The 22,916-nt window shown below is 36.4% G+C and overlaps 1 protein-coding gene across 1 annotated transcript in view; it reads right to left on the reverse strand.

Annotated features, from left to right (window-relative positions):
- TRIP12 (thyroid hormone receptor interactor 12) overlaps positions 1 to 22,916 on the reverse strand; it is a 69,100-nt gene that overhangs the window by 2,407 nt on the left and 43,777 nt on the right. The window contains exons 16-38 of the mRNA XM_035895295.1: positions 22,740 to 22,896; positions 22,267 to 22,420; positions 21,603 to 21,831; positions 20,728 to 20,846; positions 19,884 to 20,091; positions 18,735 to 18,835; positions 18,437 to 18,611; positions 17,890 to 18,031; positions 16,715 to 16,906; positions 15,858 to 16,009; positions 13,875 to 14,047; positions 13,350 to 13,423; positions 13,044 to 13,243; positions 12,164 to 12,291; positions 11,717 to 11,868; positions 11,124 to 11,266; positions 9,603 to 9,759; positions 8,284 to 8,382; positions 7,650 to 7,764; positions 7,189 to 7,343; positions 6,509 to 6,673; positions 5,135 to 5,299; positions 1,421 to 1,534 (exon numbers count right to left, since the gene is read on the reverse strand). Coding sequence (XP_035751188.1) covers positions 1,421 to 1,534; positions 5,135 to 5,299; positions 6,509 to 6,673; positions 7,189 to 7,343; positions 7,650 to 7,764; positions 8,284 to 8,382; positions 9,603 to 9,759; positions 11,124 to 11,266; positions 11,717 to 11,868; positions 12,164 to 12,291; positions 13,044 to 13,243; positions 13,350 to 13,423; positions 13,875 to 14,047; positions 15,858 to 16,009; positions 16,715 to 16,906; positions 17,890 to 18,031; positions 18,437 to 18,611; positions 18,735 to 18,835; positions 19,884 to 20,091; positions 20,728 to 20,846; positions 21,603 to 21,831; positions 22,267 to 22,420; positions 22,740 to 22,896 — 3,469 coding nt within the window. The remainder of the gene's footprint in view (positions 1 to 1,420; positions 1,535 to 5,134; positions 5,300 to 6,508; positions 6,674 to 7,188; positions 7,344 to 7,649; positions 7,765 to 8,283; positions 8,383 to 9,602; positions 9,760 to 11,123; positions 11,267 to 11,716; positions 11,869 to 12,163; positions 12,292 to 13,043; positions 13,244 to 13,349; positions 13,424 to 13,874; positions 14,048 to 15,857; positions 16,010 to 16,714; positions 16,907 to 17,889; positions 18,032 to 18,436; positions 18,612 to 18,734; positions 18,836 to 19,883; positions 20,092 to 20,727; positions 20,847 to 21,602; positions 21,832 to 22,266; positions 22,421 to 22,739; positions 22,897 to 22,916) is intronic.

Here is a 22,916-nt window from a genome sequence, read left to right on the forward strand (position 1 = left end):
CTTGCTTTTTAGAACTCCGAGCTCTTTGAAAGGAAAAAAAAAAAAAACACCCAAACACAGACAGAGATGGAACATCAGATAGCAGTTTTTATTTAAATTATATTGCCTGTTCTTTCTATGCACTTGGGCAGAGATGACCAGCCACAGCCAAAACACATCTATAGATGTCCTTCTAGGATACACAAGGAGTTGTAAAGCCCCAATCTCATTAAAGCCAGAGGTTTGACACACCTAGCTCTTCTGTTCATGAACAAAAGAATTTTACAAGTTCTTTATAATAGTTTAGGAATGGTTTGTAAAAAGGTTCAAATGGCTGGATAGTGATCAGCAACAGAACATGAGATCACACATGCATATCTGAGGATGTATCTCGCACTACTCCTATGGCTTATTTTTGATCAACCATATTAGTAGATTAGCAATAGATAGTGTTGGTATTTTAAAATTTCCAAGCAGAAGCAAGCATCAAACCATGCCAAACGACGACAAGACAGAAGAACAGCATCACATATACTACAAAACAGAGAAGTTTGGATAAAACACTAGAGAAACTAGAACCATCTGCCATTTTTACTAGCCTTAAATTTGTTTCAGAAAACAAGTAGTGGTACTCTTTGAAAGTAGTACCAACAGAGAGGCATGAAGAAGAATCACTATGAGCAGTTACAGATCTCATATTTAAGACACTCTTACATTCCAAAGCACCAAGAACAAATGAGCAACGCAAAGGCTTGCCTAACACACCGCTTCAGAGCATGCTTAACATTTCTTCATGAAGACAAAGGTGTAAGTTTATGAAGGTAACCAAACCCTCCAAAGTAGTCGTCAAATAAACTCCCTAAAGGCAGAATAATAAAACATTCTCTCTTCCAGTCCAGACAACCGTAATTGTGTCTCAAATTCAGTCCACTTAAAGAGTGCCAGAATTTTACAAGGAAATTGATATGGTGAGTGGCGAGAACAAGGCAAGACCAGCTGTCCTTATTCTTTACCCCTTCACCTGAATCTCCTTTTACTGTCTAAAGTTTTGAACAAAAGAGCTGACTCCTTTTTTTATAGAACAGCTAGGTAGCATCCACATCTATAGCTATTAAGAGGTATTGCAACACAAGGAAGTAATTAAAGTATCCATACCAGTACAGAAAGCCTGCATATATAAATTTAAGCACTTTTCTCAAGAAAGCTGGATACACTCAATTATAAAGAAAATGAAGCTGTTCATAAAAAAGCATCAAATAAATGACCTCTGAACAGAGAAATCTTAACATTTAAGTATGCAATTTAAAGGACACAGATTTTTACTAATATGCATCAGAAATGTGATGTAATCACTCACAGCTGCACTGCATATCTAGGTTCAGGCTGTCCACACATATAAATATAAGGTTATAAAAGCATCAGTAAAAATGGATTTACCAACCTCCTCAGGATAGAAGTACTGAAGATGACTGAGGGGGAAGACTGATTCAAATCCATCTCTGAATGAGTCAAACTGTCTAGCAACACCTTCATTTAGTGCCCAGAATATAACCAACTGCAGGGAATTAAAAAAATAAAAATAAGAAAAGTCATTTAAACAACAGAAATATGGAATGATCACTACTATACAAAACACTACAACTGCAGAAAAACCTCTACAGAAGCCTAGCCATGTGCTCACTGTAGCTGGGGCAGTTTGAACTTTGATTTATGGAACTGCTCTACACAGCATAGCCTCATTCTGCCTTAATTCATAAGCTTGTTCTGCTGCACATGTGTAAGCGCAGTGCTACTGAAATGCAACAGACACAGAATAGTTGGATTTTTTTCTTTACAACTTTGTCATGTGGTCTATCATTGCAAATTAGAAAGTCATTTAGAGTTCAAACAACCCCATGTTTAGAAGACCGTAACAATGCAACTCATGCAGTGTTTAAACAACTGATTTACCTTTGTTTTTTATAAAGCAAGGTTAATACATGAAATTCAGACTATCTGGCTAAACTGATCCTATTTAACAAAGTATTTTAAAACAAAAAACCTAAACATTTATTGGATATTTTTAGAAGCCTAACCTAGATGTTCTCTCTGTACATGGATATCCACTTAAAATTCAGCAACTGAAACAGAAATCCTTAGGGCATCATTGGCAGTATTATATTAGTTTCCCCCACAAAAACATATGGGTCCCTTTTCTAATTTATAATTACAAAAAGTAACTTTAGACTTTTTGTTATATTAAGCTATTTACTATTATAAGAATACATAGGGGAAAAAAGAAATAACTTCATGTTACTGGGATTTGGTAAGAATCATAAGGCGAAAGACAGTAAGACAGTAGTCTAGGCTTTTTGTGTGTGGTTTTTTTGCTTTGTTTTTGTATCTGCAATTACTCTCTCCATATTAAATTCGCTTTCCGAAGTGGACAGCACATACTGAAACAATCACTGGTGGGGAGAGAAGGAGACATGACACAAACGAGACCAAATTTCTTCTCCTGCAGTCAGTATTTCTCCACTAAATTAAAAAAAGATATTATACATGGCAGATTGCATGCCGAGTTCAGATTCTTTTCATTCAGTGCTACTGATGATTACACTTACCTTGGCTACCCCCAACTCTAGCAGGAAATGAAAGCTGTTTGTAAAAGATGTGTTGTCAGCACACAGCTACTAGTTTTTAAATGTGTTAAAAGCTGTGACGTGGAATGCTGAAAAAAATCTTTGAAAGACATCTAAGGACATGTCTGAATATGATTAAAAGCCTCGTTGATACTGCTGCACTCCTGAAGCAAGTATTTAACCCAGTCTCAATAATGGAAGAGTTACTTGTTCCAGAAAGCTCTCAGCTATGAGAGCCTATTAGGATCTGTTGATAAGCTTCCCTACAGAAGAGCCAGGCATTGAATTTCAGGTAAGATACATACCCCTACTTTCACATGTCAGGTTGCAATACCAAAGAGCAAGCTGGTAAGCACCAGCGGCACAAAAGGCTCTTCAATTGTGTTCTATAACGTTGAATATTCTATGGCTATTCTAGCAGCAGAGTTGCTGACTTAGAATTGCAATTACTTTTATGACCTGGAGCATGTAGCAAAATAAAGCTGCACTGTATTCTTGTGGATTCAAAGAGGAGATGGAATTGCTAGGCAAAAAACTGCATTCTGGAAAGTTTTTGTCCACAGATTTAGAACAAACAAGTTGGCCCCTTTCTTTAGAATAGTACAGGGGAGAAAGGGGGGGTGGGGGTAGAGTGCATGGGGAAGAGAACACAGTCTTTCACTATACTGGTAGCTGAAATAGTTCTACTTGCTCATAAAGGTAGGTTCTGTGGCAACCATCCTTGGGGAAAAAAAGGGCGGTAGACTGTGGAACGACATGACTGCAGAAGAGCCATGAAGAGTAACGTAGGATATTCCAGCTTTATAAACTACTTCTAATGGTAATCCACACACAGTATTTTAATGAAAATGACATTTTCAAGAGCATGGCAGCTGACCCACAGGGAGCTGTACAGGCTAGCTGATAAATTAAATATGATGTTTCTAAATTGCAAGTCACCATACTTGTGATACAGAAGACACTAATTTTCTCTCTGAAATCTTTTCCATTTCCTTGACATCAAGTCTGTAATGCTAATCACTGGGATCTAGTTTTTTAGTCTCCTCTATAAGGCAGGAATATAAAGACAAGGATAGAAAAACTGTACAGGTGTCCTGTAAAGAAAATAGTCCCAAAAGCCATTTAGAAAAAAGCAGAAAGCAAGCTTTCTGTAATGACCTGCTTTTCTTTACAATGCCAGAGGCCTGCAATAGGACAACTACAGGACATCTGACATGTCTGCAAGCTGTTTGCAGCATATCGGATACCTGATACACATTACCTAGAAGAAAAAAAACTGACTGCAAACTGTATGAAAATCAGACTTGAAAGCAACCTTGCTCAGCTTTCCTCAGTAAACAGAGACTGCAAATGCCGTTTCTAAGAAACTATGGTTGTTGGCATTACCCATCTGTAAGCAAACAGCTTTATATCCAAATATATTTAATTTTATAAGTGATTCTTGACTAGCAGAATTTGCATTCAACAAAGAGATATGAGAACCGGATATGAGCATAACAGCTTAAATGTGGAAGATGAACAGCAACTGCTCAATATTCAGTTGTAAAGATTATTGAATAACTTTGCAAAGTTCTCAGTTGATACCCAGCAGATTATATGCCCCTTACTGAATCATTTCAACCAAAACATCAGATATGTTTCTTATCAGTGCTTGAAAATCCTAACAGTCCTCAGAGTGAAACTGGCAGTAGACTAACCTGCCAGACAATGCATTATTTTGGAATTGGAATAATGGCTTTTTCATGACACAATCAATCATTCCCACTCCATCCCACTCATGACGTCATTTGATAATATTGCATTCTCCCTTCCTTCCCTCATCTCTTTTCCAGGCTGTTTGTTCAGCAGTATCACCCTTTTGTTTTTCCTTGTCAGAAGGGACATAAAACCTAGAAATAAATCAATATGCAGGTGTACTGTCAACTTATTATGGCACCGTTTCATTCTCTGTTCCTTACTTTTTGTGTTGTGTTTTTTGTTTTTTTGGGGTTTTTTTATTATTTTTTTTTTTTTATTTAAAACACAGTTTAGGGGTTGGTTTATTTGGGTTTTTTGTGGGTTTGGGGGATTTTGACTTGCAACTAAGCTCATGATTTCTCAAGTCTGACTCCAAAAAATTTCACTATTATTATAGCAGCTCAAAGCCCACTGAAGTGTGGGTACTAAATCACTATTGCAAACAAATTCATTATCATATGCAAATGTGGGAACATGTTAAAAGATTCTGAAAGTCCACAGCTCAAATTACTCCATTTACTACAAGACTTTTTATCCAAAACCCCCATACTTCTGACAACTTCATTGTGTATAAATCGGACTTATTTGTACTATAAAATTTTCAAGTCGGGTGCACTGACTATGATTCAAACAGTTTTTCTGTGGTAATAAACTAGTACAGAACACAAGCAATCAGTAGGAAAATTATTGCTGTGCCCAGTTCATGAGTGAACTGAAATATATATGGAAACAAACTACTTGGCAGCAAGGTGAGGAAGAATAAAGAAAGTTTTAGTCCTAGCTTTGCTTTTACATACTCTGAGATACTCCTCTAAGTTGTGGATGGTGACTGGTGTATCTTTTCCCCCTTTTTTCAGTTCTATATTAGGAAACCCAGGAAGTGTGAAGTCCAGCCCTAGATCTTCCACTGAGCAGCCATTCATAGTCAGAGCCTCCAATGCGTACTGTAGACTTTCTTTGGTCTAAAAAATTGGAAGTGAGAACAAGTGAGAACAATTCATTCACATTAACTTATCCAGAAGTTAGTTAGTCAAAACTGCTTTAGAAGACATAAGTATACATTTCTGCAAGAATTTTACTATTAATACTGTTACAGTACTCCTTGCTTTCCTTCTGTATTTTTCATACATAACAATAAACCAAGACAAACCAAATAAACTATCTTAATGGATAAACCTGAACAACTGTAACAGTAACTTTTCTCTAGCAATTTTGAAATTACTTAAACTTCTTGCACATTATTTATTTAGAAAATAGTACTGAAGATGTGTAAGATGCTAAGGCTCTTAGGCTATGTTTTTTCCTTAGGATAGTTAATGGCATTCATATTTGGCATGCATACTGACATTTTTCAGCTTTCATCCACCAGGTTTCAGGTTTTTCAAACTCTTGTTGGGAAATTAAAAGCAGTGATCAAGGAGAGAGAGACAGTGAGGTGAAGAGGAACAAAGGCCCACAAGCTTGCAATAACTTCACTAGTAACAAAGCAGATGTATTAAGATTATAAATTAGGTTATTACCACCTACCATCTCTTAACATTGGATGCTAGAAAGAGCATGCATGCCAAAGGCTTTTTATCACTGTTCTGTAACAGTGAGTGGTACTATTTTTAGCTAAGAGTGGATAACCTTGAAAAATTAAGACTCTTCTCTATCTATAAAAGAACATGTATGCTCACACATGAAGCTAGTTTACACCAGTCTGCATACAGCTTTCAACAGGCAAGGAAAAAACCCACAAAAGCACTCCTAAGAAAGCCTGAAAATTTTACTAAACCAACTAAATAAAAAAGCTTAGCCTTTAGAATGTTCAGAAATCAAGGATATGTTTTTCCTCTGATACTCGAGTTGGTTAGTTTTTTCAAAGTGCACTAAAACCAGAAGTTACCTTAGGCAAACATCTGGCAGTTTTAGCCATTTCTAGCCTGCGTTAAGTCACACACAAGAATCCCATAATATATTTCTAATGTTAGAGTCTACATTACAAAAATACTGTGTTACAATTACTAGCCCATGATTTAATAATATTAAAACTACTAATTTTATTAGAATGAAGTAATTATCATTATTACCATCACTATAAAGCAACATCATACACTCTCAATTATGGCTACTTCATAAAATCCAAACATGGAAGATGCACTCTTCCATTATTAGGGTTACTTTCCCACCTGTGTTTTGTCCTGTTCAAGTCTTTTCTTTTGTCTTACAATATCTTCAAGGTGATATATTGATTTGGCTACTACTGGATCAATACTGAACAAGTCATGCGATGTCAAAGAAGTTTCCTGTCGTAACATCCATTTATAAAAAGGAAGTCCAAGAGGAAGGTCCACCTGGAAATCAAAACTTTTTTTTAGTATTGAGCTGTCTTCCAAAACTGCATCTTTTGCCATTTTATGTCTTGACTAGATCTAGAATACCATTTACTAATTCGTAGTTCCAGTGCATACCAAAACACCATGTCTGAGTGTTTTTACCTGAGAAATTTACAGTTGAGAACACACAACTGACTGCCTAGTGCACATACATTAGAGCAATCAGCAAGTTAGCAGCTGGAATAATAATAAGCCCAAAATCACATTGGAAGAAGACTAGAGAGAGATTGCAACATATAGTGAAAGAAGGAAAAGCCATTGCCTGCTATGGTCTCAAAAGCCACTGTAAACGTCTTCAACCTACACTACCCCTTCCCCTCAAAAGCTCAGCTGCATCTCCTCCCACCCTGCCCAAACTGCTAGAGCTGAAAATAATTCCATGCAACTCTTAATGCTATTTTTCCCCCCCAACACAGTCTGAACTATAACTTTCACTTAACCCTTCAGAATCACATTTTCCACTTTATTCTCACCAGTCTAAAATCCATGATTGCCTTGGCCATTAGTTTTCCCAGAAAGCGGAACTTCATTTTAACTTTTGCAATGTGAGCTGGCTTGGCTGTTCTACCAAAAGGAAGTGCAAAAAGGCCTTGAAGGTTATGGATGTACTTGGTACCTTCCTGGCTTCCTGTTGAGGAAGGGGAAGAAAAAAAAAAAAAAAAAAAAAAAAAAAAAAAGAAGTAGTTCAATACATACACTGTTCATTTCACTCCAGATGCAAATTTGAAAGCAGCTATCAGATAATGATAACCTAAAGCTTCTTAGAAAATTAAAAAAAAAACCCACAAAGATAATGACACACTATCATGATGCATATTATCTCACCACAAACCGAGGTGCTTTTTCAATCAAAGCCATTCACATAACTAAAGTCAACTTAGAATCAATTCAATATAAGATCAATATTGGTAAGTTTAGGTAGTAAAACATTTACCTTTTGGATTGGCTAAAGTCACTTCTTCTCCTCTCCAAAGGCCTAAGTCTGCTCTCTGTAGTTCCTGAGATACAAGTGCATAGAACTCTAGCGTGGGGCCTAGGCCTGTGCCAACCTTCAGGGGGAGGGAGGGTGTAGGAAAGGGAAAGGGGATAATAAGATAAATAAATGAGTACATTAGGTCAGTTTGAATATCAAAATCTTTACTTAGTCTGAGAAATATAGTACATTACTGGCTATAAAGAAGGCTGCATTGCAAAAAGCATCTAAGAGAACCTAACTATGCTAACATTTACAATACGACTAAGATAGCTTGAAAAGACCACATATCAGAGGGATTAATAGTGGAATAAAAGCATTAACCACCTAATGATCACATTATAGATGAATGCACACAGCTGTTTTCTTAGAGTTAGGAAAAAGACTAAGTATGAAATTTAGTAGATCAGAAAGTTTCTCCTACCAGCTAAGAATCACAACCAAGTGGATTAGGGATAGTTAATAGACAAAATTTTGTGGCACCAGCAATGGGAAGGACCAAGAGTCTGACCAAGTCATTCTATTGAGGTTGTAGCTTTTTTGCATTAATCTTCAGTAAAAAGGGGTTAAATTAGACTGCATTGATATTACTTACTTCATTCTCATACTGGATTTCCAACATGGCTCTTGAACTGCCTAGATCCTGCATCACAGATTCTGCCTGTTTCAACAGCTCATCTCTGTTCACAGTGCGCTACACATTAGAGAAGTTTTAAGTAGTGAAATTACGTCTGTAAGTCCCAGCTCCCAAGGCAGTTACAACAGGAAAAATATCAGTTATGCAAGTTTTTCCACCCCATGCTAATAGTTCCACAGTTCAACAATTTGTAAGCTTATATTTTGATAAAATAATTCTTGCTTCTATATGAACACTGACTAGAATTAAAGTGTTCAATATAAAATGAAAAACCAATGCCTTACACTTGTATCAGTATTACAAATAGGTACTACTCTTGCCAAGAATAGCAGAGAAGTGGTGTCATGATATGTTACATACCTCAAACTGATATGTGGAGAAGACACAGAATAAAGATGCCAAAATCCAGCAACCTAAAGGAATAATCTTATACCCTGCCCTTGTGGATTCTCCAGTAGGTCCAGTATAGATAGCTTCAAAATTTTAAGAAAAAATTAAAAAAAAAAAAAAAACAAACCAAAAAAAAAAAAAAAAAAACAAACAAAAAAAACCACCACCAAAAAAAAAAAACCCCACACACCCAAAACACCCAAATAACACAACAGCGCTGGGGCTCCTATGCATTGGAAGCTATATTCTAGTTGAACTAGATTCTCATGTCTCATCTTTTTTAACCCAGAGGTATTCGAGATCATATAGCAGATCTATGCTATACAGCAGATCTTAGTTTAAGGTAACACCTCTCCAGACTCAAGGCAGACACTCAAGACTCCCTCAACTTAAAACCGACATAACTTAGTTTTATTATGTTGTGACAGGAGGTTTAATACTCTCCCAGAATACAAGGACAATGTTTTTGTTTATTCAGGTAACACTTAAGGGTCTAAATCCTATTGCTTAAATTATTCTGAAATTCTACAGAATGCAAACCAGAAGTGTACAAGCTAATATATGGAAATATCACTAATGTAACCTAAAACTTTAAACTTCATTCTTGCAGTATAGTTTCAGAAATTATGTAAAGACCCCAATTCAAAATTAAGCAGGATGTGAGAAAGCAGTGTAGCATACTCTAGCCCCTTCTGCCACCTAGTGGCAGACACCTAGAAAACATTATGCTTTCTACGTGGGAGCTTTTACATGAATAAAACCAAATCTCCCCTGTATCGGTATACCACCAAAGCCTGAAGTTTTACTAATAAGTCTTGCTCACAGTGATATTCTTAAAGACAATATAAACAGATCGTTCATTCAATTTTTGAACAAGAAATACCTACTTTTTTCCTGTCCAGTCGTGGTGCCACTCTGCTGTCCTGAGAATCTGATTGATTGATTTCTGGATTTGTATCCAATAGTCTTTGCATGGCTCGATCACGATCAAAAGCAGTTACATAAAACAGCATTTGACGGGTATCAAATGGGAAGAAAAATGGGCTGTAAAGAGCATTGGATTAGCTAGCTAGGTTCCAAGTAACATCTATGACTATAGTTTAATTTAAAACACAATAGATACATAGTATGCCTGGAATTAGTAATTTAATGAACACTGTGGTGAAAGAATCATAGAATGTTGTGGGTTGGAAGGGACCCCTAGAGGTCTAGTCCAACCCCCAAGAAGCCTCTAAAAGGAAGCCTTCCAGAACACACTAGTTTTAGTTGCTTAAGAGCAAGAGTCTAAAGATGGAATTTAATATAAGAAGGATAGAATTTAATATAAGAAGGAACGAAAAAAAAAAAATGCAGGAACTTCTACCTCTTCCAGAAAAATAACTCAAAATACTTGAATGCCTTAGCTTTGCAAGTTCGCACCTGAAAAGAGGTATTTTTTTACTTGTTCACGCCTGTTTTACCATTAATAAATCTAAATTAGATCAAAGATTTCAAGAAGGTGGCTCAAGCTCCTATATTGGGGGGGCAGGGGGAAGGGGGGAAAGGGATGAGAACCTGCAGCACCAGCATTCTACCTTCCACCATTTTAAAAAAAACATTTAAAATAATCTGTGGAAGACTACCAGAGGAACTTACTTTTATCAGTTCTACTGTTCTTGAGGGCATGTGTAAATTAACAGTGTAGTCCTCCACTGACATTTAAGTGAAAAGGCAGAACAAATACTGCTACAGATGTTTGTATAAAAATACACACTCATCATTTGTCAACTGGAATGTTTATGAAAAAAATCAAGAGATCTTATTTTAAAAATGAAAAATCAAGTAGTTTCTCTAGAGTAGGTATTTGCAGTCAATTGTCACCAATGTTGTTTCGATTAACATGTTTGAAAAATCCAACAATATCAACTCTGATTTCTCATTCTTTCAAGTGCCAGAGTTTTACAGCTTATACTCCATATCAAGATACAACAAAGTACTATGAATATAGCTTTAAAAATTATTTTATCAGTAATTATAAAAATATTTTCCTTTGTACCAAATTGAATATGCTAAAATAAATGTAGTGGTATGACAAAAATGCCATTAAGCAGTATAACAGGAGAAAAAAAAAAAAATTACCTGAATAACCAGGTACTATTATTTCAATGAGAAAACTTCTAATTCCTCAGAAACTTCTGTAAGAAGTGGTCCAAACTTTACAGCTATAGTCTATCCCTCCATATTTGGTTCAAACTATGCAATATAGGTGTAAACATTCATCCAAGTGTAACTTCGCAAGACTTCTGTGACTACACTTTACTCTCCCTGAGCACTTTCAAAAGCTTTGTAACATATGACACACTCGGGCTGCCCAGCCAAGAGGCCTACTGAACTCAAATTAGAAATACGATACGGTAAGTCATTCGTACCATGTTTTTCCAAGCTCTGTCAGCCAAGTTGGTATGTTTCCTGTCATAATTACCAAGGGATCTTGAAGCTGCCTGTTTGCTTTTGCTGTCAGTTTACTGTTGATAAACTCCGAGGTTGGAATTATCTCCTTGCAGATTGCATTCTGTGTTAAATAAAAACAATGTACTTCTAGTTAAAGAAATGCTGGAAGAAATACCAAGCTTTTGTAAAGAGTTCTTTTATGCTTCTGATTTGCTTATCACCAAAGAAAAATATAAACTTTCATTGTCACTTTGGTCATACAGAGTCTAAGCCATGAAAGAAAGACTGAGTACATTTTTACTATTCATTTTCTTTTCAGGAATAATGTCACTCTTTGAACTTAAGTAAAAAGCATGGAAAATGTGTAAACACACTACAGAGGAAATACGATTGAGTATAAGAATTTATAGGCCTCATCTTACCAGAAGTTAGAGAAATAAGGAGGGGAAGGTGACCGTATTTACATTATCTTGGTGAGGGGAGCAGACAGGGGAAGAAGGCCATTTTAAGGTGTTTCAGGACAGAGTTTCTATATCAAGTATGAAAGTGATTTAAACAGTGTTCTACTCACATCATACAAGTAATACCAGTATCGACTGATAGCATGTAAAACTCTCAAAAGAAGAATAACATCTAATGAGGGATCTTCAAATGTTATGTTTTCAGGTGGAGTAGATATGAGGTAAACTTCTAAGGGATTTAATACCGAAGGACATACACCATCTAACAGGAAAAAAGAATATGTTATCAAAACATAACAATTAGAAGTCTTCCCAAGATTTAATTATTAGGAGCCTAAGTAGTATTAGTCATGGCATTCACTTAATTACAACAGTTTAGTTGGACAATTCAGTAAGTATCTTATTTTTGGTTTTAATACACACATTAATACATGCTTACCTTTTCTTATACTATGCTTGCTTTCAAAAAAAAACACTACCATGTCTCCAAACACTCTTCCTCCCCATCCTTTTAGAAATTTCACAAGTCTAACATATTAGCAAGGCAACACACTCACCATGCCACAATTCATCATGCTTTTTAGAATTTCTAGGGGAGGTTTTCGTGGGAGCAGTTTGTGCTCTTCCTCTTTTGCCACCAACACAATCCTTATTGCCATCTTCATCTTCTCGCACAGGTTTGTACCTAAAAAGTAATTAGAAGTTAAAAACATGTTTGTGAAATACTAACTTACATGGAAATAAAAGCAGTTATAATAGCGTTAGTTCTTTGATTACCAGAATTTTACCTGAATGACAGTTAAAAGCAGAAAGACAAGAACAATGCATTTTGATATGGTCCAGCCTTTGAAGCTAGGCCCTCAGAAGCAAAGTATGTTATGGGGGAGAAAAAATGGGGACCCTCCAGCTCCATGAACTGGAAGAACAAAAGCAGAAGGTATAAACAAAAAAAAAAAAAAAAAAGTGCTTTGGGGTTTGTTTTTTTTTTGCTTTTGCATAACATTTAAATATTAGAAAGAAAAAGACACTGCTGAACGTTAAAATGTTTGGCACAGCTATAGGTCAATACTGCTCCTCGCAAAGTGTGGCCAGAAACCACATATACCTGCACAGCAATTAGCTATGAAAACCAGTATGAAGTTGACACATTCTCTATTGTTCGTGGTTAGTTACCTAACACTAAGAATTATTTCCCTCCATCTAGTAGGTGTCATTTAAGGATTCACCATGTCTTGTTTATTAGCTTCGTCTCGTAAGTTAGGAAGGACGTCAGCAGCTAACGAAGAATTCTTAAGATTTAAGTACCTCAAGCACATCAGGAAATTAAAAGCTTCACAGTTTTGAGGGGGGCAGGGGATGGAGACAACTATATTCCCATTTTCTATATGTATCTAGGAAACTGGAGAAGTTGTCCCCCAACTTCTCTAGACAACTTACCAAATGGTATGTGTTTTTGTCCAAATCCCAGCTCTTCCTAATGGGTTGCTTTCATCATCTGTAGACTCCCTCTCCTCCTCAGCTTGCAAACTGTACTGCCTAACTGCCTGATACACAGTCATATTGTATGGCAGTAAGTGATCTCCAATGTAAAACTGCAGTCTATGTCTCACATTCCCTGAATTTAAGAATTGAGCAGCCTGAACAAAACGAAGAAACCACACAAGTTAGGAAACCTGTTGGTAGCTTTTTTTTAAGCCTCTCCCCACACTGCTCTCTCCCCTTACCCCCAGAGCAAAAGCTTACCAAAGATTCATCAATTTCTTCATCTGACCCATCATCATCACTATCCTCATCATCTTCTCTAACTCTTCCATAGCCTGAGGCAAGAGAGGAGAAAGACATCCTCATTTGTTTTTACACAAAATGTAGCAATGCTTTTGTACTCTTTTAGAAACTCCGCTGTTTAAAACAGTTCCAAAATACATCAGTTTAAAAAAAGTAAGGTTCAGATGTGTTAGAACAAATTTCAGTATCAACATCTGGCATCAAAAATGCCAAGTTACAGCTAATTTGACAGTCAATTACGTAATACTTCTGTTAGCATTTAGACTGAACTGTTTACAACAGGAAAAAGTTTGTCCCAGAAAAAAGATTCTCTGCAGCCTCAGTCTCCTCCATTGTGAGTAAGATACATTTATAGGTACCTCCCATTTGTCTTCAGTATAATCCTCACAGGTTTTTACAGACGCTACACTACTGACAGTAGTGACTATCCCAATAAGTAAAACGCATGTGACTATTTCTATATATATATATGTATATATATACCTCTAACTACAAGGTATCTTTCAATAGCTTGTACCAAAGCCAGAGGATCAATCTTCACAGGTCCACCTTTCCACTGTTTCACATTAGCACAGTCTGGATGTCTTTGCAGTTGGCATTTTAATTGATGTGTATTGAAGAATTTTAAAGCTTGGGATCCTCTGTTAAGAGAAAAACTCAAAATAATTTGTGAAAAAAGTTGCTACACAAAGAATCTAATAACCATAATTGCGTTAAAAATGCATTAAAATACGCTCATACATGCATTTATGAATTCACTTTTCAGAGTATTATTTCTCAGCCTATTTATGTAAAAATAAGCTATTAAGACTTTGATAAACAGATTAAAAGTTTTATTCTACAAGAGCACCAAAACCAAGTTGGACAAAATCTGATTTCCAAAGGAAGCTACACAGATTAAGAGAAAGTCCAGTCCAAGGTCTGATTACAGTATGGCCTATACTGACCACCTTTGAGGTCTAAAGTTAGTCAGTGGTCAGCTGATGCCACATGAGATTTAGAGCTGTGTTTACCTGCAGTGCAATAAGGATCAGAATCAGGGGTGGAAAATGCAAGTATCCATTCACATGGTTTTTTAAGAAGGACATAAAGAGACAACCTAAAAGCTCCTGTTTTTTCTTGCCAAGTGTAGTTTATATGCACGTTCCATCTCACCAAGCTATCAATACTCAAGCTAGCCATTTTTATACACAAACCTCTTCTCTTGGGCTGCTTCTATTTCCAGGTGCTAGTGAAAGACTACTAAATCTTAATGCCTCAGAATCCTCACTGACACAATCCACAGTAAGACTAGCAAGCAAACAATGCTGCAGTAGTCTGACTTCCCATGTTTAACTTTTTATAGAAAGAATAGCAGAATTTTGCTTCTATGATGAGTAACTTTATAACTTTTGTAGCTATCCCACTTTTTATAAAAATAGTGCATACTAGGAAGCATTGTAAGATTACAGAGCACATGCTATTTGCAAAAGTAAGTATCAAGAAAATTAATTCCTTCAAGTATTAGAAATCTGTATATTGCATTCATTCCCATGGTTTTTCATGTTTCACAAAAAACAAGTACTGAATTTTAACCTAAGTTAGATTAATATTATAGTATGAGTTTCTAATACATTTACTCTAATGGATGTTGCATCATAATTAGTGACAAAAAATCCACACTATCTTACTACCGAAGAGACATAAAATTTTGGTATTTCAAACTTCAAAGAATAGTTGTCAAAAATTTGTTTTCAGTGCTCCTTCCCTCCTAATTTTTACATAGTCACAAGAATATGTTCATTATCAAATTGAACTTTTAGCTAGCACCTCAAAATACTTTAAAACTTGTATGCAACTTATACTGAAATACTTACTAACTGCTATACACCGAATGAAAAAGTGTTGAATTATTAAAGAAAAGTACATAAAAAAATGTAGAAACAGGTCTTCAGTCACTCAGATTTAGTACTTAAAACACAAATAACAAGTTGGATTCCAAATTTAATCTATCTTAAGACACAGGGCAGGTCTACAATTATTTTAAGGTATGTTGACAGCCAACAGTCATCCTAGAGAACAGAAACCAGTCTGAGTAACAAAGGTCAGCACTGTAACACAAACTCTCAGCAGTTTAATTACTTCACTAAAAATATCAGTATCTCAGTAATATATAGATTATTTCTTTCCAGTATTTGTTACATAGGGACAAGGAAGACATTTGAATCTTTAAAGCTTAAATTTAAAGATTGCATTTAAAAATCACACATCCACCCCCTATCTAAGCAAGAGAAGTTTCAAGATATCTGGTAAGCAAATATTTGGTTAAATATTCAATCTTCCCACCAAATAAAAAAGCCAACTGTGTAATTGTTTATCTTTAATAGGGTCAGAAGTTTCCATTATCTCTTGGAACTTCTAGCATTGAAACAAGTTATGGAAAACAAAAGCTTCCAACAAAACTGTTACCTGAGCATTAATCCTTACCTGCTCCCTGTTCCATTTCCACTAGGGAAGTCATGCACTTTGACAGGAAACTGTTCCATCTGACTGAGGCAATTGTTCATTTTATGGACTAATGCCAGCAAAGGTGCATTTTCTAATGGCTCTAATCTTCCAAGGGGTTCTTCTCCAGGAAGCTGAAACATATTCCAATCTTTTAGTTATGTACTTGAATTAATCCACCTCAAACAATTTATACCACAAGTTGTTTAAAAAAACCAAACAAACCACAGAAATTAAGAATCACTGCTCTCACTTAAAAGTAGTAGCAGTATCAGGATGACGAGATCGCACCTAACAAGTTTACGAAAGAGCCATTTCAAAGGCTGCACTTTTCTCTCCTGGTTTCAACTGAACAGCCCTACAGGTTTTAAGTATTTTCCTTTAATCCTGAGCAGTAAGCTTCATGGAAGCCATTGTTATCTACTTTCCTCTCTTCCACTTCAAATTTCTTCCTTAAAAACAGGACAATCTGGTTTCTTGCAGTATTTAGGACTAAAGAGAGCAAGTGATAAGATTACTATCCAAACTCCTCCCATATCAGCTTCTTAAAGACACAAACAACTTTTAAATTGTTCAAGACTCAGATAATTGGCCATTTTAGAATTTTTTTCCCCACTGTTGTGTGGATTTTTTGTAATTACAGGGTATTCTACAAAGTTTATGACCTGTAAAGACATAGAACCATGTGAAAGTTGTAGCATCATACTGCTTAGGCATGAACGAAACATTCCTTCCATCTTTAAGTCAAGGTCACTGCCGAACTTCTTGGATGGTCAGGTAAGTACAACCTGAGAGAAAGACGACTAAGAATGAAAAAAACCAATAAAAAAGAAACTTACTGGAGAAGAAAAAAATACATGAAGAAATCTTTTCAATCTGATATCCCTGCTTACAGCATCTTTCTCACTTTTAGATGTCAAATAAAGCAGCAGTTGTTTAACAAATCCACTATGCTGGATTTCAAAGGAGGAGACGTCAGACTCCGAGACAATGCTACGGATTTCTACAAGGCACTCTGTTCCACCATCCACCTGAAAAATACGAACATACTATTTTACTACCCAGGTATTAAGGGTTTAAGAAATACTGGTTTTCCTCCTACTGCATGGAACAACTCTAAAGGAAGGGGAAAAAAGGGGAAAGTCTGGAGCATATAGTAACTCAACACAAGCAATGACAGGACAAATAATCTGAGGATAAGCAATTTCTCTACTCAAGAGAAGATGTTACAGGCAACGTCTACATTTTCCTTGTTTTAGGAGAAATGCAAGGTCCCATTTCTGTCTCATGCAATGTGAAGATGACCTCCAAGTAGAAGTTTTCAAAAAAAACCAAAAAAACCACACCACCCCCCCCCAAAAAACACCAACACACACACCCCCACCCCCCCCAAAACAAAAAACCCAAAAAACCCCAAAAAACAAAAAAAACCACCACACACCCATAACCCCAAAAACCTCTGTGTGGGAGGGAAGAGGAGGGCAAGTTTCATATTTTAATGATTGCTTAGACCAAAGCACAGAACTTTACTCAGCTGTTTAGCCACTTTAGGAGTTGCAGGTTTAGACCATCTATCAAGGATCACAACTGTATTTCTATTCTTTCAACAAAATGCTACTTCTCTCTTATCCACCCCCCCACCCCCAAAGTTCTTATTATACTTAAAGAACAACACCGTTTGTAAAGTCAATCCCTAACACTTAACAGTAGAATTTTAAAATTTGAAATAAAATGCTATGCAAGTGACACACTGCTAGGAATCAAGAATACCCTTGTTCATACTAGCCATTTATCATAAATCATATGCATCAGAGTTCATACACTAAGTCTAAAAGAAACCCCAAGCAAACCAGTGCAAGTTAAGAAACACTGTGTCGTCATTTAAGATAACAAAAACTATGCTTAAAATACTGGCCATTCAGTCTAAAATGGTCAGCTTTCCTCTAGCTTCCTCCCAAATACTGCTTCTGCCTCCATTCCCACCCCCACTCCAAGTAAGTTTGCCATGTCTAACCTGGAGGTTGAGTTGTTCAGTTGCAGTGCAAAGTCTCTGTAATACATTTAGTGCAGGATTGCTTCCATCCATGTTTTCAGAACTAAAATAACGTTCTACAAATTTATGGGCTTGCTCCTTAATCCAGCCCTTAATTTTTTCTCTGTAAAGAAGCACACAAAAGGCCTTCAGCCACACTTAGCATTTGCATACTCCAATATTACAAGTAAACACAGCCAGAGTATCATTTTCCCCACGTTTAACAGCAGTCACAGAGAAAAACCTTCTCTCTTACTCCAACACAGTAAAGGTCTATTCTCTACAGATTACTTCTTGCACCATTTTTCCCAATTCTCCAATTTTCCCCCAGCATGCAACTTTAAAATACTAAGAGATTATTCTCTCTACCTTAATCTCTTGATACTTCTTTCAGAGTTATTTTAACAATTGTTAAGCTCAAACTTCTTTGATAGGTGCTACTTAATCACCTGATGACTTATCATAAGAAAGTAGCTGCACCTCAAAGTCAACACCATATTAGAAGTATTTTGATTTTTCATGTGTGTACCTGTTATTGGAAATGGTATCCTTGGAAGCAGCCCTTGCAAGACCACTTACTCCTGCTGTTCGTGCTGGTTCAATATTATTACTGTTGGACTGCGTGCTTAATCTTCCCCATGTTTTAGGATTTAAACTTGCCAAGAAGGAAGATTTAGGAGATTGAGTAGTTGTAGGGCTTTTAGCTGGAGAAAGCAAAGACAAAATTAAGAGAATCAGCAGGTTTATTACAGCTAGCACTTTTGACAGCCTATAAGCTTACTTTTAAATTTAAAGGGAGAAAGAGTATCACACTAAGAATGATTTACCTTGATTGTCTACTTTGTCATCATCTCTTGGAGGAGAGTATTTTGGTCTCCTTGGCCCTCGTTTTGGCAGTCTTTTTCTCTTTAGAACATCACTTAGTCGTCTGTCCAAATTTAAAAATAAAGTAACATGTTTCCAACCACCACATTCATGCACATACCTATCCCTCAGTTTAAGATGCATCTGCCAGCTAGTTCTTCAAGCACTAAAAAAAAGGTTCCATCCCATAACAAGGAGACGAAAGGGAAGAATGAGCTCTGGGAAAAGGGGCTTTGACTCCATTTTAGTTGGAAGGACCAAATGACTACTCCACACAGAAGGAAATGGTTTTGCTTGCTATCACCTTTCTACTATGGGCAGCCAAATACAACCAGAAGTGCCACTGAATAGAGGTTTCTCATAATTTTCATGTTTTTTATTTGTGTAACCATCCGTTAGACAAATGTGTATTTGAATACACGTAAATAATAAAAAAAAATCCACAAATCTCTACTGAACAAACACTAAAAGACACTGGGTATTTGACCTGCCTCCCCTATTCAAGACTGAGAAGCACTTTTCCCAACAGTTTATGGAGTTTTACTCACCAAGTCCTACACTTCCCAAGTTCACATATTTTAATCCTGGTTTAAGGTGACTTTCCTTATTACGCAAATACATTAAGACAAACATTTCACCTTTAAAATAAAGGCAAATTCTGTAACACTAAAATTATTTATTCCTACTAGAGATATTAATTCCACAAGTGTTCAAAATTGTTGCACAAAATAACTTAAGGATGACTTCTTTTTCCTCCAGTCTCCAGCAGAAAGGAACCATCCATCATAGCTATAATTTCTCTGAAAGAATCAGTCTTTTTTTTTTTAAACATTTCACATAAAATGAATCAAAACTACTCACTGATACCTTCAACACCACCCCATTTTAGGTCCTTAGAGGAAAATATGACAGAAAAATAGAGATGATACTGTAGCAGCCCATGTCAGTCAAGACTTAAAAATCCTAAAACACCAAAAAAACTCCCACCAAACCCAAGAACACACACACCCCCACCACACACACACACCCACCAAAAACCACAATCAACAAAACCCACACACAAACCACAAACAAAAAACCCACAGATTGTTCACAAGAAATAGTGCACTTACCCCTGTGGGCTCAGATCCAAAGAATCCTCCCGGCTGTGTTGTAAGCTGGGAGAGCCCAAATCAGCAGCTGCATTACTGGCAGCAGTGGCTGTTCCAGTACTTATTGTTGTAGTGGTACCCAGCGTTCCCGATCCATTAGTGCATACTTTCGGTGGGCTTGTAAGCAAAGCCTCAGACTCTGCTAAGTTTTTCACTTGGTGCATCACCCCTTTGCGAAAAAAGAAAGCTTTGTTTGGTGGGTTGGTTTGGTTGTGGGGGGTTTTTGGGGGTGGGTTGGGGCGACAACGGTGTTTGAAGAGGTAGAAGTCTGTTACTAGAACCTCTGTTTTGACTATGGGAGCATTGGCTCAACCTACCCATCAATGCTAAGTTTTAAAAGCAGTTCAACCTTTTACTTAAAAAGGTTAACCTACATAGTTAAAAAAAAAAAAAAAAAAAAAAAGGACAGTAGCATAAACAGTAGCTAAAGAACACCCCAAATCCCCAGTAGATTATAACAAAGAGGTCCTGCCAAAGATTCATCAGTTCTGCCCAGTAAGATTACCCACGTAATTTCAGCAAGCCATCTTCAGCCTAAATGTAAGTTCACTAGCATCTAGTAAGCCTGTACAAACTTGCTTCAGATGCAGAAAAAACAAGCTTGTCTCCTCCAGCGTCTTGGTCAACTCCTCCCCAGTCACATGACTATAGCTTGCATGGATTTGCCTTTATTGTTCAGGAACAGCATTAACAGCCTGGGGGGGATTGAGTGGGGACTATGGGAGTATATGGATTCTCCACACACATGTGCTTTTAAAATACTAAATTTTGAAGAGGGGGAAAAAAAAAAGGAAGCAAGATTTACCTTCTCTTCTGAAGTAAACACTAAAAATGTCAGGTAACTTTTGCATTAAAATCTCTGCCATCTGCAGGGCTCCAACTACTATCTTAAGGTCTTGACTCGACAGCATGGAGGCAATATGACTGAAACAGATAATTTATTGTAATTAAGTTTGTCTTTTCATTTTTTGTTCTTTAAAAAAAAAAAAAAAAAAATCAAGCCAGTTCATCTTGCATACATAGTACCAAAGACTGAAAGCAAACATATTTCATTGTTCTTTTGTAAAAGCTATAAATGAAAGGACTGAAAAAAGTCCTCTTGCCACCTAAATCACTTTTACCAAGATTTAACATGTGGCATAAAGGAAAAAGAGTATGTTTTCTTCCTTTAAAGAACATGGTGGAACTTTGTACTGCCTTTGAAAAACTAGTCAGTTTGTTTTCTAATTGCATCCTTTTATGAAGAACCCTAACTTTACAGTATACCATGTAGGAGAGGTTTCATGAATAGAACTTGCCAGTTAAATGCCATGAGACTCTGTTATTGTTTACATTGTATTATCTCAAAAGTCATCTTACCCTCAGAAAAGTTTATAGGCAGGTTTTAAAAATCAGGAAAACAGTAAATGGTAATATTAAACATTAGTAGTACACACAGCCATGTAGGTAATATAATAATAAAATAATAATATAAGTTTCTAATTAGAATGCCTAGATTTTGCAGTAGGTGCCAATGCTAAGACGCAAAAAACTCCTGAAGAGCTGACAGCCTCAGCTTTTGGAAATACGTAAAAATTTAAAAGTACAATTTTCCCCTGAAAAAGAAAGTTAAAAAAAGTAATCACAAGTTTGAGTTGTAACCTTAAAATTAGTTTCATTCACAATGGTTAACAAACCCACCTTGAAACAGCATGGTTTTTCAGCACATCCTTCAGAAGTTCAGCATCAGCAAAATAAATTATCCTAAGAATTGCTCTAAGGCACTTGTGTCTAACAGCAGGTCCAGCTGAAGAACTATAAACTTCATAAAGAACACCAAACAATGTTTTGATAAAGGATTTTGCCAGTTCTGGGTCCTCTTTCATTAGTTGTGCTCGAGCATCATCCTTCTTCAATTCTGAATGTCCACCTGTGAAAAATTGTGCAACAAGTGACTACATAGTTCTTCGCATCTCTGCTCTCATAATTACTTTTTTTTTAAAAAAAGGAATCAAATCTTTATTCTTCGGTTTTCTTACATATTTCTGCATGATAGTACACTCAATCTTCATTAAACAGAAGAGCTATATGAATAAAACTGTATCAGAAAATCCCAAGCCAAGAACATCCCTGGCTGTTCCCCAATTTAATGCATTTTCAGGTCACAGGAAGAGAGTTTATGTGTTAAAAAGAACACATTTCAATGGTTTAAGTTTTGTTATAAAGCTGTCTTCATTCATATCAATCAGAATAGTTTGACGTTCCACAGAAACCACCACAAATATGTTAGTAGTAAACTGTTGCATAACCCAGCATAAGCTAGCCACGGCTAGAGAACACCAGGTGCCTCCTAAGCTGTACTTACTAGTGTTTGTATTGGCTAAAGGGTTTGGTTTTCGCTGAATGGCACGTGCTGTTCCAGTATCCTCATTTATTTGCTGCATAGAGTTAAAATCAATAGTATACACACGCCCAAGTGTAGACAGACTTATCTCGTCCTCACCAACCTGATGAGCTGCCTAAAAACAAGGAAGAGTTTAAAGTCAAGAAATCCCTAACAAACAGGAAGCTCTATGAAAGGTGATGAGAGGGGCAACACAGTAGGAAAAGCAATGACTGACAGAATTACAGTAAAAAAAACAGTGATTAAGCAGTTCACCCATTACTGAATACCAAAACAGTGCAATATTACAGCAGCAGGTCTGAGGAAACTTGTATGTTTCTTACTCAGAAAGAACAAGGCTGATATTTTCAAAACCATAAATAAAGCTCTCAATTCCTTATAAAACCGCATGCATATTTAAAAAGCATCACCACACAAGTGTGTGGAATTACTACCTCTATTATTCGACTATCAATTCTGTTATAGGGATGCCAGAGACCCCTGTCATCTCGCCATTGCCATATCGCACCATCTGTATTTTGCGCATTTCCTTTCTTTAGCATAGTATCAACAGCAAAGATTCCCTCTTTTGGCAGGCAAGGCATCAGTTCACTGTAAAGAACATTAAAACA

Source organism: Egretta garzetta, unplaced genomic scaffold, assembly GCF_000687185.1.
Source record: "Egretta garzetta isolate BGI_Z169 unplaced genomic scaffold, ASM68718v1 scaffold425, whole genome shotgun sequence".
NCBI classification, from domain to species: Eukaryota; Metazoa; Chordata; class Aves; order Pelecaniformes; family Ardeidae; genus Egretta; species Egretta garzetta.